Source organism: Hermetia illucens, chromosome 3 (genome assembly GCF_905115235.1).
Source record: "Hermetia illucens chromosome 3, iHerIll2.2.curated.20191125, whole genome shotgun sequence".
Lineage (NCBI taxonomy): Eukaryota > Metazoa > Arthropoda > Insecta > Diptera > Stratiomyidae > Hermetia > Hermetia illucens.
Genome location: NC_051851.1, coordinates 162,195,789 through 162,213,252, shown reverse-complemented (window position 1 = coordinate 162,213,252; position 17,464 = coordinate 162,195,789). Strand labels below are relative to the sequence as shown.

Sequence of the window (17,464 nt, the reverse complement as noted above, 5' to 3'; positions counted from 1 at the left end):
CTCTTATCATGCCTATTCTCAAGAGTGCAGACTAGCTAGATCCTGGCTAATTTGTCAATGCTTGATTAGCGAGCACCTTGCTGTGTAGGCGTTAGCTAGTGCTACCCAGAGTCTATCTCATACTAAGTCAGGCCTCTGCCTGCCACTAAATTTAACGCTGGATAGTAAAATAGTAGAGAACTAACGATTGACTATGACTAATTGTAATTACGTAGGGTCCCTAGCCAGGATCATACTAGGTGCCAAAAATTTTCCTATATGTACCCCGTATAATATACCTTACCAAATTTTTCTATCTAGGTTCCTTCTAGGTAGAACTATCCATACTCCGTATAGGCTACCCCATATAATGCCATTAAGAATATAATTTGATCAAGGATCAAGCTAGGACCGATTTCAATTGCAGGGATCGAATTTTTTGTGATTTTGATCAGAATCCCAGCTCAACTCGAAGACATCAAGAGCAACGTCGAATAAACCGAGGGGTTGATTATGGTTCCGTCCTTGTCCACAACAAGAAGAATAAACCATTCTTCCGGATTTGATGCTTCTTCAAACCAAGTCTTTGTGACCTCGATATGATGGTGGTCAAAGAAAAGTGCCGTATCCCTTTGGAGAGTAGAACAAATGTTTCTTCCAATCTTAAGGATATCTGTCCCATGAATTTCTTCCTCTGTTTATCTTTTCGAAGTAGAGTGGTTCTGATTAAATTTGAAAGGTTGAGGAAATTCAGCGTATTAGGTGTTGCAACACCGGTGTATTAATTTGGCTGCCTCCTACAACGATGAGACGCATTGATTTCAGTACTGAAGACTTACGCGCCAAGCTATTTTATCGGCTTAAGCTTGGTTGAATTTTAACCAAAATTTGGCAGACCAAAAGTAGTGAGAAAAAGCAGGCGCAATTCACTTTGTATATACAAGGTCCCTTCAGTTGCCCGGATCATACTCATCTGGACCTATGTAGGATCCAGATAGAGTAATCTAGTATTTTTCCGAACGTAGTCACGGGGGGTACCAAATTAAAGTTCTTGGTTGGTGTTTCCTGAAACAGATGGACACAGATTGGAAAAAAAGGGAGTGAAGGCTCAAAAATTGCTGACTTAAAATGAGACACATTTCTGCTCAGATAAAGTTAATAATTCATTTAATACCAAATGTCCAATAGTGGAAAGTTTGGTATAAATCCTACTTTTACTAACAATTGGTGTTTTAAAAATGAAGAGATAACTGCTTTCAATATTTTTCAATATTTTGCATTTCTTTGAGTATTTGGGTCTTTATTTATTATCGTTCTAAAAGTGGGCTTTTTAGAAGGAAAGGAAACTGACAACTTTAGGTTAGTTTTATTTTTTGAACCTCTGTACTCTGAACTCTTCAACTATTCTAAGCAGATAGAAGAGGGTCATAGTGGTAGTTTGGGTTGTCCATAACTGATATGTATGAGGTTACAGCTTGTCTATAGCCTTTTCAACCAATTTCGTAATTTTTCCAACCAGTTTTGTATTTCTCCCTGGCAATTTCCCGATATTATCACCACGCCTGTTGAGTAAACCCAAGTATAAGTGCCCCAAGCGTCGATAAGGAAAACAAAAAACATGAATGCCATCTTTCCCTCAGATCTGGCTTAAATAGCGTCTCCTGGGTTGGGCTAAGATACAGCTCTAGAAATGTGTGTCTTCCACAAGTGATCAACGAGAAAGTTTTTCTATTGCTGGAAGACAGCCGAAACGCGTAGTTGGCCCATATGGAATTTGGGGGGGCCATCGCTCTGTTCCACTGGTAACAGCTACAGAAAAAGAAAGGTAAGCGACCATCAGCTCTGACACGATCGTTCAAACGATAATTCTGTCTACCAATAAACGATTTGAATTGGGTCGTAAAAATTACGCGATTTCTTGAGCAAATTTCGAAATTGTTTGAAAGAAATATTGGTTTTGGAAGAAATGATTTCGGTTGGCAAATAAACAAATTTCGTTAGGAGAATTACGAATTTGGTTGGGAAAAATAGGAATTTGGTTACGAAAACTAAAAATTTTGTTGGGATTATTACGAATTCGGTTGGAGAAAAAAACGAATTTGGTTGGAAAAAATACAAATTTACGAATTTGGCCTGGAAAATTATAAATTCGGCTAGAAAAAATACGAATTTAGTTGGGAAGATTGCGAGTTTGATTGAGTAAAATAAAATTTGGGTGGTAGCATAACAAAATTGAACAGAAAAATTATGTAAATTGTTTGAAAAGAAGACAGAGTTTGTTCGGAAAATTATGAAAGTGGTTGGACAAAAAATGAACTAAAGTCAAAGAATTACCAATTTTATTGGGAAAAATACGAATTTGGTTGAAAAATTAAGGAATTGTTTGGGAAAATCAAAAAGTTGCTTGGGAACAAAACTAAATTGGTTATGAAAATTAACCAACTAAATTCATAGGAAAATGAATTGGCTTGGAAAATTCCGTAATTGCTTGGAAAAAATCTGATTTGATGGGGAAAATTACAAATGCGGTTTGTAAAGAGTGAGTTTGGTTACGAAAATTACGAAAAATATGAATTTGGTCAGTAAAATTATGGAATTGTTAGAGAAAAACAGAAAATCGCTTGAGGAGAAAACGGATTGGTTATGGAAATTTGGATGGGAAAAATACGTTTTTGATTGAAATAACGAATTTGGCAGGGAAGATTACGAGATTGGTTAAAAAGAGTGCAAAATAAGTGGGGAGAAAACGAATTTGGTTAGGAAATTGCTTGGGGAAAAATTTGGTCAGGACATATACAAGTTTTGGGGAAAATATAGGAAATTGCTAGATGAAATGCGAATTTAGTTTGCAAGTTGTGAATTTGGTTGGGAAAATTACGATTTAAAAAAAATACGCATTTATTTAGGAAAATTACTGATTATGATCGGAAAAGTAGAAATCCAGTTGGAAAATTATGAACGTCAGGGGAAATGTTATGTGTACTTACTCGGGTTGATGGGTTTGGATGGTATAAATCGCAGGTTGTTAGACCCTCGAGTTTGTAGTTCTATTCATTGAAGTCCGGAATAATCTGATGCTGAATCTGAATTGGGTGAATTGTTCCAAAACAACAACAACAACAGGTTTTATTCCAACAAATATCAGTACGTGGCCTTGAATCAATAACAAACAAATAATCAGACAATAGTTCGCGTCCTCGAATCGGACTATAACAAAGAATTTCAGGTTTTTTGGCGCAACGATGATCCATTCGTCTATTTTCTCCCATTCGAACCAAGAGTGCATTACCAAAGTTTCTATGAAGTGCATTGTGATGAGTGGACCAATAAATCTACAACAAAAACTTTTTCTTCATTTCTACTTTCAGATTGTGATCCCAAATGTCGAATAGAACGAAAAGATACAAAACAGAAAACAAGCTAAAATCAAACACAAAAACAAACTAAAAATAATGCTGTCAAAAAGTTTTATTGTAATCAAAAAACACAAAAGAAAAACTAAAACGACGGTAACGAGAAGAAAGTAATTTGACCACGCACCCAAAGAGAGGATAAGACGAAATTAAAAAAAAAATCAAATATAAATAACACATTCCCAGTAAAACAATAATTTCTCAAAATTTGGTTGTTTTTTAAATAAAACAAAATTTTTGAAAAATAAACTCAAAATGGGATAATAAACTTTAAAAAAAGTGCTCCATAAAAAACAATCCGTTAAAAAAAAATCAAGAACTGACCAATCTTAAAAAAACAATGAAACAAGAATTTTTTAAACAAATTCGGTGCACGCACAAATGTTAGTTGAAAATTTCATTCAAAAGTTTGTTGATATTTTGTTATTATCGTCGTCCAAAATAATAATCATAATCGTCATCGTACTACTAGTTGACACCATTGTCCTTGTTGCCACTTATCAAAATTCACCAGTTCGATATTATGATGAATTGGTTGTGAATGTGTTGCTGAATCATCAACAACTTAAATTGCAATTCTGTGAAGAAGATAGAGAACAACAAAAAGAGCCAGAACGAGAACAAAGCCCAAATTTTGAAAAGTTTTTTCAATTGTTATCTTCTACTACTAAACTATCTACATCATCGTCATTATCGTTACTCTCATCATTGTCATCATCATCAACAACAACGCCGTCAACATCTAAGCAATCACCACTGTCGTCGTTGTCGTCGTCGTTACTATTGTTGTTCGCATCATCGTCATTCTACTACAGCTCGTTATTCTCGTATTCGTATTTGTTGTTGTTATTATTCTTAACAATAAGTAATAACAATAATTACACGTCAACAATAACATCATCAATATCATCAATAATTTTAATAGTAGAAACAGTAACTGTCGAAGGAGCGATACAAATTTTAATCTCACCACTATTATTGTCAACATTGTCGTTACAATTTTATTTAAGTATTATTACTGTACATAAGACACTTTCAATTGTTGGTGCTTTTATACATTTTGTCAACAAACAAAAGGATAATACCTTGACTTCCCTGGATTACGTGAAAAAGATAAATTTCTGTAGTGAAAACTATAAAATTCACCAACGAATCAATCGCTCCACTTGAAAATACTGAATAATGGCTACATCACCAACACCATCGTTGGAATCATTACCAGGTGCTAATTCGATTGGTTCTTTTGAACAGAACGACTATCTGTCGGATTCACCACTGACCTTGAGTGGCTCATCGCCGCCAGTTGACTCAGCCATTTGTGACGACTTCAGTAGTACCGGTGGTCTTACCACGAGCAGTCTTGAATCACATCAGGCCACCTCATCGTCTGCATCATCCTCGTCCTCATCATCGTCCGCGTCGTCGACCTCGTCGACTAGCGGCAACGGCCCAGGCGGCGGTCCCAGCCCCAACGGAGCTGGCCCAATACGCTGTACGGCCTGCAAAAGCAAACAATCTGATGCCATTGCCAAGTGCATCGATTGTGTCAATTATCTATGCTCAAATTGTGTAAGTGCTCACGAATTTATGAATTGTTTTGATGGACATAGTGTGTTCCGTATCAATAGTTTTGGTAGTATCACAACAACGCTGAATAGTTCATATCTAGATCACTTAGTGGACTCAAGCACATTGTCATTGTTGAGACACCAGCAGACACAACACTCCCACAATCCCCCACCACAGTCGCAGTTGTCAAAATTGATAATGATGAATGCATTTGATGGACAATCGCAACAGCAACAGCAATCCCAGCGGTTTAACATGAAAGATGACTCGCTTGGAGGAAAGCTAACCATGAGTTCCTTGCTAAATGGACCTACCAATCTCAGTAACGATATGCTTATTACATCGACGTCGTCCTCGACGACCAACTCACCACCAATAACACTAACACCGAACGGTCTAAATGGCGGTGGAATTGGTGTTGTGAATGTTGGTGGAAATAAAACATCTTCTAGTCAGTACTTTTGTACACGCCACAAAAATGAATTGCTGAAGTTCTTCTGTCGCACATGCAGTGTGACAGTTTGCAAGGATTGCATAGTGATCGATCACCCGGCCGGTATGCATGAGTGTGAGTATGTTCAGGACGCTACACCCAAACAGATTGAAAGTTTACTCCAAATTGTAGCCGATGTGAGAAGCAAGGCTGCCGATTTGAGGACCATGTTGAAAAATGCCGAACACAATGCTGCCAGAATTCAGGTTCAATATCATAAGGCTCAGAATGAGATCAACGAGACATACCAATTCTTCCGTTCGATGATTGATGAACGTAAACAGGAGTTGTTGAAGGAGTTGGAGAGTTTCTATACGGCTAAGAATATGTCGCATAATGTCCTTTTGACGAAAACCCAAGAGCATATCGATAAGGTTTTGCAATCGTGTGAATGTGTCGATCGTATCACCAAACATGCCGGACTGGCCGAGACTATTATGCTTCGAAAGCTGATGGAGAATAAACAGCAGTCGTTTGTGCAGTATATCCAGGAATTGCAGTCAACTAACGAATTGGAGTTCGCTTCCAACTATCAAGCGATACAGGTTGGGGTTAGGACCACTTTCGGTTATATTCGCTCCTCAGCTGATATTACAACGACTAAGCAGCCACCAATTGCCCGGCCCAATAGTAATGCTCTTACCAATGGCGTTAGCCCAACAGGCAGCAACGGCAGTCTGAATGCTCCATTGAATCCTGTGGTAGGATCGAATCTCACCAATGGCTCGGTTTGCCCACCATCACTTTTGGACAGACCATTCTCAGCAACAATTACAAACTCTGCGAACACCAACGGTGGAATCATCGGCGCTCCAGCCAGCTCATTCGACACCAATATTATCTCGAAACGTTTCAACAGTGCCAATAGTCTTGGTCCTTTCGTTGGTGATGTCAACCTACAGGTCAACCCTTATGAGAAGTGGAGCAACGGAGGAAATGACAGCATTTTCAATGGATTATCTGATCAATACACTATCCCTCTGTCAACAACGAATGGTGTAGGCAATGGAGGTAACAATGGTGGTATCATCAACGGCAACAACAACGGTCAAAGTGACAGCATGATTGACTTGACTTCAAAACTGCTTTCTACCACGATTTTCCCGCCAAAATCTCAGATCAAGCGACAAAAGATGATCTATCACTGCAAATTTGGCGAGTTTGGTGTAATGGAGGGTCAGTTCACGGAGCCTAGTGGTGTAGCTGTGAATGCTCAGAACGATATTATCGTTGCTGATACCAACAATCACCGCATTCAGATCTTTGACAAGGAAGGCCGATTCAAATTCCAGTTTGGTGAATGCGGAAAACGCGATGGCCAACTGCTTTATCCAAACCGTGTGGCTGTTGTGCGTAATTCCGGTGACATAATCGTCACCGAACGTTCACCAACACACCAGATTCAGATCTACAATCAATACGGTCAATTTGTCCGTAAGTTTGGTGCAAATATTTTGCAACATCCGCGCGGTGTAACCGTGGACAACAAAGGTCGCATCATTGTTGTTGAATGTAAGGTGATGCGTGTTATTATATTCGATCAAAATGGCAATGTACTACAGAAATTCGGTTGTAGTAAACATTTAGAATTTCCAAATGGAGTTGTGGTGAATGACAAACAGGAGATCTTCATCAGTGATAATCGGGCACATTGCGTTAAAGTGTTCAACTACGAGGGAACCTACTTGCGACAGATTGGTGGTGAGGGTATCACCAACTATCCAATTGGTGTTGGTATAAATACAGCCGGTGAAATTCTTATTGCAGACAATCATAATAATTTTAATTTAACAATATTTACACAAGACGGTCAATTGGTATCCGCATTGGAATCAAAAGTTAAACATGCACAATGTTTCGATGTTGCACTTATGGATGATGGTAGTGTTGTTTTGGCTAGTAAGGACTATCGATTATATATCTATCGTTATGTACAAGTACCACCAATTGGATTGTAAGAATATTTATATATTTATTATATATATATGAATATTTCGTACTTTTAAGTATTCTAACAGGAATAAAACTATTGAAAATATTATGATTCAATCGGGCATGGATGGTTAGGGAAGTATAAATTTTTCTGTGCTCGGTTAAACTCGATTTTGAGCCTGTTGTATCAGAATGAATGCAACTTAAGAGCATGATCAGGAGCTGTTCAGGCTTCTTTCCACGATTGTTTTTTTAATATTGTAATTTTCTAAGAAAGAATTGTTAATTTTTTCATTTATGTAAAAATTATTTAATTTCATAGAATTTGTTTTTTTTCTATATATATATAATAAAATAGTTTCCATTTTCCTATCAAACAATTGAGGATATTTGACTCAATATTTGAATGATTACAATTAGCAGTCTGCCGCGAAAAATTATCCAACTTTTGTTCAAAATTGTCTAACCATTTTCCAGTATGTTTGTTTGGTTTTGGGTTCAAAAGTCCAGAAATTAAAATTACTGATATGGGAACAAGAGTTGTATTAAGGTAAAAAGAAATGTGACAAATTCAACTACGTGTATTTGTATGCATATTTTTTTGTATTTTTTAAATGATAATATTTAGAATGAGACCTAAATCAAGTTATTAGAAAGAATTATGCTAAAATAGTATAAAATAAACTGTCGAAAAATTTAAAACGCAACACAACTAATATTTTTTTAAAAATGTATCCCTTAATTGTATCTTGAATATTAATAATACGCCATTGTAATTAGGATGTTCGCTTCTTATCTGAAGCGAACATAAAACGCCAGAAAAAGCATTTCTGATAAAAATAATTTAAAACATCTTCGGCGAATGTATGATAAACAGAAAAAAAGATATAATACATCGACCGAATGATATTATTACGAAAGATTTTCGATTTAAAACTACATAAAATTTATAATTGTGCCGCGAAAAAAAAAACGAAAAACTGAATTTTCCTTGAAATTGAATCGTTGAATTGTAAATTTTATTAAAGAAATAATGTAATTGTTGCTGCTTGGAAATATATTTTTATGAGAATCCGTTCTATTTTCTTACAGACAATGGTAGAGTAGACGTAGGAAATGAGATGAACTTCACATGGATTTGAAGATCTTTATTTCCGTTTTGCATATCAGAAATGAAAATCAATTTTTAAGAGCTCGATGTAATGTTTTGCTTTAACAGTTTAATCATGCATCAGTGGAAAATTATAATGAAAAACTACATTCCAGTTGGATTTTTTGATGAAACAAAATAAAGCTAACATAAAAATGTCGGTGAGTTAATGCTGAAAAAAAAAGAAGAAGAAAATCGTTAAATATTGCAATAGAAAATTCGAGAATGAAATGAAAATAGATATTCTAAAGCAGTGACAATGTTCTCCAGTTAACTTTTTATGACAAATTTAAAACTATGACTTCTTATATTTATGCAACTTTTTCTTTTTGTACCATATGTGATTCGATCTCTTTTTAATATGTATTTGTTGCTCTCTATTCAAATATGAGAAACAAAATGATAAAAATCATTTTTGTAAACTTAAATTTCCTTTATTTTCTCATTTGATTGTGATTTGTGTTTCTCTTTTGTTGTGATTTTGACTTAAATAAATATGAAAATATAGAAAAATGCAGTTATGTATCTTTTAAAAAGCTTTTTTAACGTTTTCACACTTTGCTGTGATTTATTCAAAAGAGGCATTCAACAACGTGATATTTTGGTAAATGCTGACATCCCATTCATACAAATATTTGATCGGAAGATGGCTTTAATTTATTATTTGGTATTTTTATTTTCTCCTCTCTTAAACTAAAATCATGCTTGGGATAAAATCTAGAAATGTTTTCACGTCAAAAACCAGCTCAACAATGAGTAACTATTAATCATTTTCCGAGAAACAAAATATGATTACTTTTCTGGTGACTTATATTTCTGAGAATATTTTCTGCTTTTAATATTATTTTGGGGTTTCATGAGAATTGAGGTAGTTTACCTGGAAAATATGGAAAAAAAATTACGGAAGAATTTCGTGTTGTTGCTCTAATTAACAAATGCTAATTTTTGTTACAATTCTTAATAATATTTTATCAAACAAGCCTCCCTCCACCCATTTATCAGCTATTTTCCGATTCAAATAGCCTAACAAAGATGCAGTAACGAATAATAAAGAATAGAGAGTTTGAAATACTTAACTTCTTGATTTCTAAGCTATTTCAAGGCAACAAATTATCCTGCGATCCGATTATATTAAGTAAATGAGGGGAGAGAAAATATTATTTTATTTCTCTTATAATTTTTTCCTGTGAAATTCGCTTTGAAATAGAAAACGAAAACAGAAAAACAAAAAACACAAAATCTAATTGATTTTATTTGTATGATAATAATGGAATCTAATGGACTGATTTTTATTTTTTAGTTTACAACATTTTTTATTAAATAGAAATTTTCACAAAATATATGTGGATGTATATAGAGTAAATATATATATAAAAATATATCTATTAAATATTTTTTCTATATATAAAACGTGAGTAGAACGAGAAAAATATGAAACTTGACATATATTCCGTCATTATTATGGTTTTCAATATGTTTGTTTGTTATTAAATTGAATAGAAAGCTAATTTTTTTTTTGCATTCTTATGTAAGTAAAAGTAAACAACGGATGAACAACACGTGTAAGATAGCTGAAGTTTTCCTTTTCAGAAATTAAGTAAAAATTTTGAAGATGATACATACCAGTTTTAACTTATCTACATTTTATTATTAAGGGGTAAGTTCTAATCCAATTTATATATTATATTATAAATCCACTATTAATATGTAAAAAAATTCTACTTAAATTGATTGAGAGTTATCGATGAAAACAATGAAACAAAACAAAAAAATTAATGTGTTGATTTGCGATTGATTAGGTGTTTGAATTCTATTGAATTTGGTTACAAGAACAGAACTTAAAACAAAAAAAAGCAAATTTCAACTAAAACCATTTTAGGCTAATTATACGCACAATGAGATATGAGGAGCAGCAAAACTTCGAAATTTTTTTTATTTAATAGTTGAACCTAGGTAGCTGTGAAATTGAATATACTTTCTATTTCCCTTTGGCAATCCCAGAAATTTGATATAGTTTTAAAAATTAAAACATAGACTGACTAGAAATTATATAAAAAAAATATTTGGATTTCTCCGGAAATCTATGAAAATCTAGCTCAAAGTTTAAAAAATTTCTAAATTTTACCACAGAATAATACTTTTCGGAGTCATAATACGTTTGTTTTCTAAATTTACTGTTTATATATGGAAACTAAATTTCGACACTCCATTGTTTGGATTAAGTTTCAAATTATTCTCGATAGTTGAATTTTATCGCATACTCCATAGTTTTTTTCGTTTGAATTCGGCATTAAGTAGTTAAACTTGTTAACACCGTTCATATTTTACGATAAATAATACTTCCACTGCAGAAAGTGTTGGAAATATGGGAGAAACAGTTAATATTTAAGGATTAGGTATTTTCTGCGTCCCTTTGAGATTTTGGCCCATAGTATACAACAATTTCACTAGTTTTCGGTGTTCAAAATGGTTTTACCCATATCGACAACAACGAAACTGATCCCGAAATATTTGCTTTTGGTTGCTGTAACAGCTCACTCAATAGTCCATCATTTTCAAAGTTCTATAGGCAATGTTATCTTAGAATAATTCCCTTTTCAAACCTGTCATAAATCTACCATATTCCAGTTTTTGAAATCATAAATTTTTTGCTATGTTAAAGTAGAACGCCAGAAGCTGAAGTTGCATAGAGCTCAACGTTAATTACAATAATTTTCTCAACAAAACCTCTGTTTAGAGCGTTTTAGTAAAGTTCTATTAGTAAAAATAAAAAATCCAAAATCGTTTCCTTTATTAAATATTTTTATTGTTTGAAAGAAACCCAAGGAATTATGAAGGCGAGACGTAGACACCGCCTTTTTGCAAAAAATAGAAATATTCAGTAAATGAAGTGGTTTTGCATTTTTTAGTTTTAATTAATAATTTCTATTAATTCTTTCATTCAATTATCTCTTCTTAATTTTTTCCTTTTTTTAATTTTTTTTATTTAAAAAAAAAATTTTAATTTTTTTATTTAAAAAAAATTATAATTTTTTTATTTAAAAAAAATTGTCCCCGTTTCGTCTTCAGTGAATTACATCCTACAGAAGAGAACAATTGGTTTCTCAAATACAATATTTGCATACAATAAAAATTCTTCAACGTTCCTAACAGCAGTTATCTTGCGCTCAAGTCGCCGAACAAGATACCTTGGTCTATCTATTCCAAATCATGACAGACTTTTTTGACTTTTGAAGGGCCGAATTTTTCTAATTTTAAGATTACAGGAGCTAATTGTATCCCCTTCTCCACCGTGTTACATTCTTCAGAAAGAAACAATTAGTTTCCGAAATACATTATTGGCAAATAATAAATATTCGGTTAGCCAAAAACCACGCATTTAGTATTTTTCTCTGAAATTGAACTTTGGGAAAAAAAGGCCACTCCAGATTTCAACTGCGACCAACTTCCTCAGGCTCTAGCCTCTCGCTAGCTTTAGATCCATACCTTAATAGCAGTGGCTTTCTCATTCCTCAGTTCCCAAACTGGATGCCCTGGCTTAGCTACTCTCAACTTTTCATTTTTGTCTGTGCCTCAATTTTTGTGTGTCGGCGTCCTAATTTTTCCGTTTTTCTAGACTTTCTTGCCGTCATAAAACCATTTTTGATTTGTTGTCTAGTCTAGCTAGTATCATCCAAGGTGCATAGGTAATTTTTTTCAATTTTTACAAGCACTGACAATTTGTATTTAAATTCAAGTTATCCTTGATAGTCAAGGATTTCTATTCTCCGTACAGGTCAATTGTCTCGCTTCCCTATCCCCTAATGAATCACGACATCCATATAACTAGCTCGAGGGGTCACCCAGTATTTGCTTCGAAGCCGCTATAGAGCAGTCTCTAGACGCATAAAAGCAACGACTCATTCAACCATCATCCAGTCATTTGCCAAAAAGCAGATTATAGATGGGGGATCAACGGCGGCAATCCTTTGAATGCTGGCACAACTCGTAAACGGCCATCATAGTAGTCATCATAGTTCACCTACTATGGGATTGTCCATTTGCCAATTGTTCATGGATGACATTTTCTTGGATTTAGTTGATAACGATCAACATCTTCAGCATTACTCGCAACTGTTCTCTATTCTGATGGAAGCAAAATGATGATACAACCTTCGGCACAAGTGAGCTCCAAAACCTTGGCTACAACCTCTTACCGGAGGTATCAGCCCTCCATAGCATAAGGTTCAAACCATCGAGTATTTTCTGAAGCCCAAAACGCCTTCCGAACTTTGTCGATTTTTAGGAACAATCAGTTTTAGGTGCGATTGCAAACGGACGATTATACTACGACGTCACTCAGCAAGAATTTTGCTGTGGTATCTGATGCCTACTAGGATCTTTTTTCAAAAAACTGCCAGACAGGTAGAACCACTACAGCCTCTATGACTGGATGATGCTCACAGTTTTGGCTGCCATTAAGTAACTTCAAAGTTTCCTGGAATCTCTTTCTTTTACGTCGGGCTAAGGTGCGCCGTTTGAGACAGTGATTTTCACTGAGTTAGCACAAACGGTGCAGCTCATTGCTACTAAAAGTCCCCTTTGGTCTTCGAACAGCCGGAAAATCCCCTAGGAGAATCCTTCATTGAAGCAGACTGCAAGATTCGAGCCTCCCCTCGTTCGTAGAAAGCCTTCTTCACCTCGCATAGGCTATCAAGCCAATCCTAACATCCAGGTATATTGTGATGGAGAAACCATTCGATTTCAAAGATTTACTTATCGGCCCACACAGAGTCATTCGAAAGATTGGCGACCGCATGTTCCTTATCGACTTCGCGCACCTTTACTCTCTAATTCCAGAGGTAACTCACAACCCAATTCAATAGGAAAAGAGATGGGCGTGGTTCTGCGTTTTTAAATGTTCACCAAATTCTATTAATCTTTACAAACCTAACATTGTAATCGAGGATTCAACCATCCTATACTTGTCAGGGCTTTATTCCTCAAACTTTTATTCCTTTTCCTCTTCAGCAGCGCGACAAGCTAAACCGAGCCTTCTCTTGTAGTCTTCGATATTGTTTTCCCATGTTATGAAAATACGCAACGTTTGCAACTAATTTAAATTTTCTTTCGTGAACCACGTTAGCTCTTACAATTCTGTTGATTACATAGAAACATTCATCCCGAGATTGGATAAGATTAGGCCCGACGAGATAGGGCCGGGTGGAGGGAGGAGATTTCCGCCTAGCCCGAGGGGAACCCAAAATCTCCGCACAGTTTCTACCAATTCTCTCTTTACGCACGTGGTGTTATGCAAATCCATCCACCGGTCTAGACCATCAAGATCCGTTTTTGCACTCAATTTAAGGCATGATTTTTTTGAATCCTACATAAGTTCTACGACATCTCCCATAACTTTATTTCGTCTCTAAGGTGACAAATTGTGCAAACTCATTTCAAAATAATTTCTTTTCAGTTTTTCAAACCCATCAGAGCAGGTTGTTTTATGACTTAAAATACATAGAAAAGCTTTGATCAATCCGCCTACGTTAATCTTTTCAAAGTTGCATATGAACATCATACGGCAGTGAGACGCTCTTCTATCTGAGAATTGATCTAATACTAGAAAAAAAGCACTAGGGACGCGTGACTTCGTATGCACTGGTATCACTTTCTAACTGCTACAAGATTGCTCATTTTGGAACCTTTTAACCAGAAAGGAATATGCTGACCAACAGATTGAACCGATCAAACCAGCTCCATAGAAGGAGATAATTAGACTACAAGAAGCGCTCGAATAAGCAGCTTATTTTTGACGCTCCATGAAATGGTTGCCATAAACCAGAAGGCCAGAAATAACTCTCGACAACACGGTTGTGCAAATGTCGAAAATTTTCTGAGGTTCAAGAGAGGACGTACTTGAATGTCGGGCTAAACCATGCCTCATTTGAGGGCTCATTTTTGGAAATGTCTCCTAGCAAGAACTTCGGGCGCGAGGATCGCTCTTCCCTGTGCCTAATTAATTCAATTTTAGTCAAGCTTCCCTATTCTGACCCCCCAAGAGCAGCCTAAACCCTAGAGAAGCCATTCTCCTACTCGCCCCATCTTGCTTGCTTGTGGTAAGTTTGCCGAAGATACTGCAGACTAGTCTCTCAAAAGGCTCCTGTGTCCCTTTTTCTTTTTCCTCCTCACCCTTCGCTATCGGCTGGCCTGGGTGTGTTTTTTGCAAAAAGTGCAGGCTAGCTTCTACGAAGACTCTAGTTTCTTGGAATATTGGAATTTTTCCAATTATTCCTGGCCAATTGATATCTTTTCGAAGTTTGCCGAAGATAGTGCAGACTGGGCTCTAAAAAGGCTTCTAGGTTTCATTTTTCTTCCTCCTCCTTTCCTTTCCCTATCGGCTGGCCTTGGTGAGATTTTTGCAGAAAATGTAGGTTAGCCTCTACCAAGGCTCTAGTTTCTTGGAATATTGGAATTTTTCCAGTTATTCCTGGCCATTTGATTTCTTTTCGAAGTTTGCCGAAGATAGTGCAGATTGGTCTCTACAAAGGCTCCTCTGCCCCCTTTTTCCTACTCTTCTTCCCCCTTCCCTACCGGCTGGCCTTGGTGATTTTTTGGCAGAAAATGCAGGCTAGCTTCTAAGAAGGCTCTAGTTTCTTAATTTTTGTGAAAACTGGAATTTTTCCAATTGTCTCTGGCCAGTTAATTTTTTTTTTCGATTTATTTTATATTCTGCATTTAGAATTGGATTTTTTTAGGAGATGACGCATGAAATATCCAAATTCGGTTTTACTCTTTTCACCAAGGAATACAAGAGTTTGGATGTTTTGTCCATCATCTGGCTCAATTCTTTCTAAATCTTCAATTAAAAGCTTTCAATTCCAACCAGCAATGATCACATTGAAGTTCTTAAGTTTAATTTTCTTACATTGCCTTTTGATATAACATTTATAAAGTAAATTAAATAGTATTAATTGCTATATCAAGACGCAATTTTTGTTAATTCTTTTTTCTCTCTTTTTCTTTTAATTAAGGGCCAAAATTAGCTGAAATTTATGGTATTTTAGAGCAATAAGACCAACTGATAAGCTCAAACCATTGCCCAATAGAAAAAGGCGACATAGTTTTGTAATTACTATAAATTTCAGCTCGAATTTTGCCTACCATATTTTATTCAGTTTGAATTATAATTTATTTTTTTTTAGTTTTCAGTTGATTTATAATTTTGAATTATGTTTTCCCACCAAACAAAAAGTGAGGAAGCACAATCCAATATTAAATGAAATTATACAATAATAATCATGAATTTTATGGTATTATTCCATTATATTTAGTGGAAATTGTTCTAAAATTCATAAACTGTCCTTGATAAATCATATTTTCCTGAATATTGCCAATATTATGTCTTACTATCTTCGATCCCAGACAAATTCTTAGTTTTCAGTTGAAAAAAGAATAGTTTTTCATCCATTTCCAGTACAATTCAGTGATAATTATATATTCAGTAATTCTGTCACTTGATCACGTGCTATCATACCAATGTTTTCATGAGTATTCTAAGTCTTATTGAATTGATTTCATTGATAGAGTGTTTTCAAGCGATATGTGTTTCTTTTCAAAGAATAAACCGTCGGTATCTACCACTGCACAAATATCTTATTTGAATATCTCTAGTTGAAGAACACAATCCCATTCTTTATTTGCGAATTATTTTTTATAAAAAGAAATGGTCTAAGCACAACCTTGAATGTTATTGAATTTTTCTTCCAAACCAATCTATTTATCATGCGCCGACTTAGTTTTTTTTTCTACTTCAATTAAATAAATAAGATCCAGATAGAATGAATAAAAGAAAATTAACTTTTTTTGGAGCTTAAGGTCTTTCGCTTCAAGTAGGCATTTATTAATTTTTTTTTCATCAGCGTTGAAGTCTCAATCGTATTCCATTTCTGACGTTATTCTTTAATATTATCTCAAGTAAACTTAATCCACTAAACTGTATTTACTTTTGTATCAAGAAAATTAAACACTCCAATATGCGTGTTTATCAAAACTGGACAGGGTTGTTGTTTGTTGTATCCAATAGCCTAACAGAACACTTGAAAATCTTTAAATAGCAAAATTCATTCACATGATCTATGATAGGCCTAACTAGGTGTAACTGGAGTAGGTACATATTTCCAATCTTTTCTGCAATTTGTTGGTGGAATTGCTCATTTTCTCATAGCAAAATTTTCATATCAGACCATTTCCATGTGAAATAAAACACGTAAATAGTGAATTCTCGAATTTATTGAATAAATATGTTTGCACAAATATTGTTTAAACAAATAATATGAAAGAATGGAATAGAAAAAAATGGAGATTGGACTTCTAAAGTTTTATCTCTATTTGCATATAATCGATTTATAAAGTATCTTTCATTTCAAAAACGTTCTATCGGACTGAATTTACTGTTCTTTAAGTTAAATAAAACCGAAAATAAATAGCACAAATTGAATCAAACGTGCAAATAATGCCACTAGTTAAATTTTATCCTAAATCACAACAAATTTGGATTAGGAAACCATTTTTTTTGCTGCTCGATAAAATCTCTTGTGCTTCAAAATTTTAACATAATAAAAATAGTAAATTTTCCTTTTTTTTGTATATTTTTTATTTTTGGAATTTTAGTGATAAATTTCTAGCCAAAATGTTCAGTTTGCTAAGCAGATTTTTATAAAACAAATGACCTTCCCTGTATGTAGTTTTCTATAATTTTTTTTTCTCGCGAATTGACCAAAAACCTATGGAAAGAATTTCGTGGAGATAAAAAAAAGCAGGTAGATCAGAAAATGTTGGTTGTTTTAAAGAGAGTGAAAATATAAGAAGTAAAGAGTAAAAATGAAGAAAAATTTTATTGGAAAATTCCGAATATCCAGAAAGAGTAGGGTAATGATTTGTTTTCAT

General features: G+C 34.6%; 2 protein-coding genes across 5 annotated transcripts in view; both read left to right on the top strand.

The window, feature by feature from the left end:
* The window catches only part of LOC119652698 (brain tumor protein), a 234,900-nt gene extending 225,847 nt beyond the window's left edge, over positions 1–9,053 (top strand). For all 4 annotated transcript variants that reach the window (XM_038056980.1, XM_038056977.1, XM_038056978.1 and 1 more), the window contains one exon: positions 3,348–9,053. In XM_038056980.1, coding sequence (XP_037912908.1) covers positions 4,575–7,412 — 2,838 coding nt within the window. In that variant the 5' untranslated portion in view covers positions 3,348–4,574 and the 3' untranslated portion in view covers positions 7,413–9,053. The remainder of the gene's footprint in view (positions 1–3,347) is intronic.
* LOC119652697 (protein disks lost) overlaps positions 1–17,464 on the top strand; it is a 534,030-nt gene that overhangs the window by 284,995 nt on the left and 231,571 nt on the right. The gene's annotated exons all lie outside the window — the stretch shown is intronic.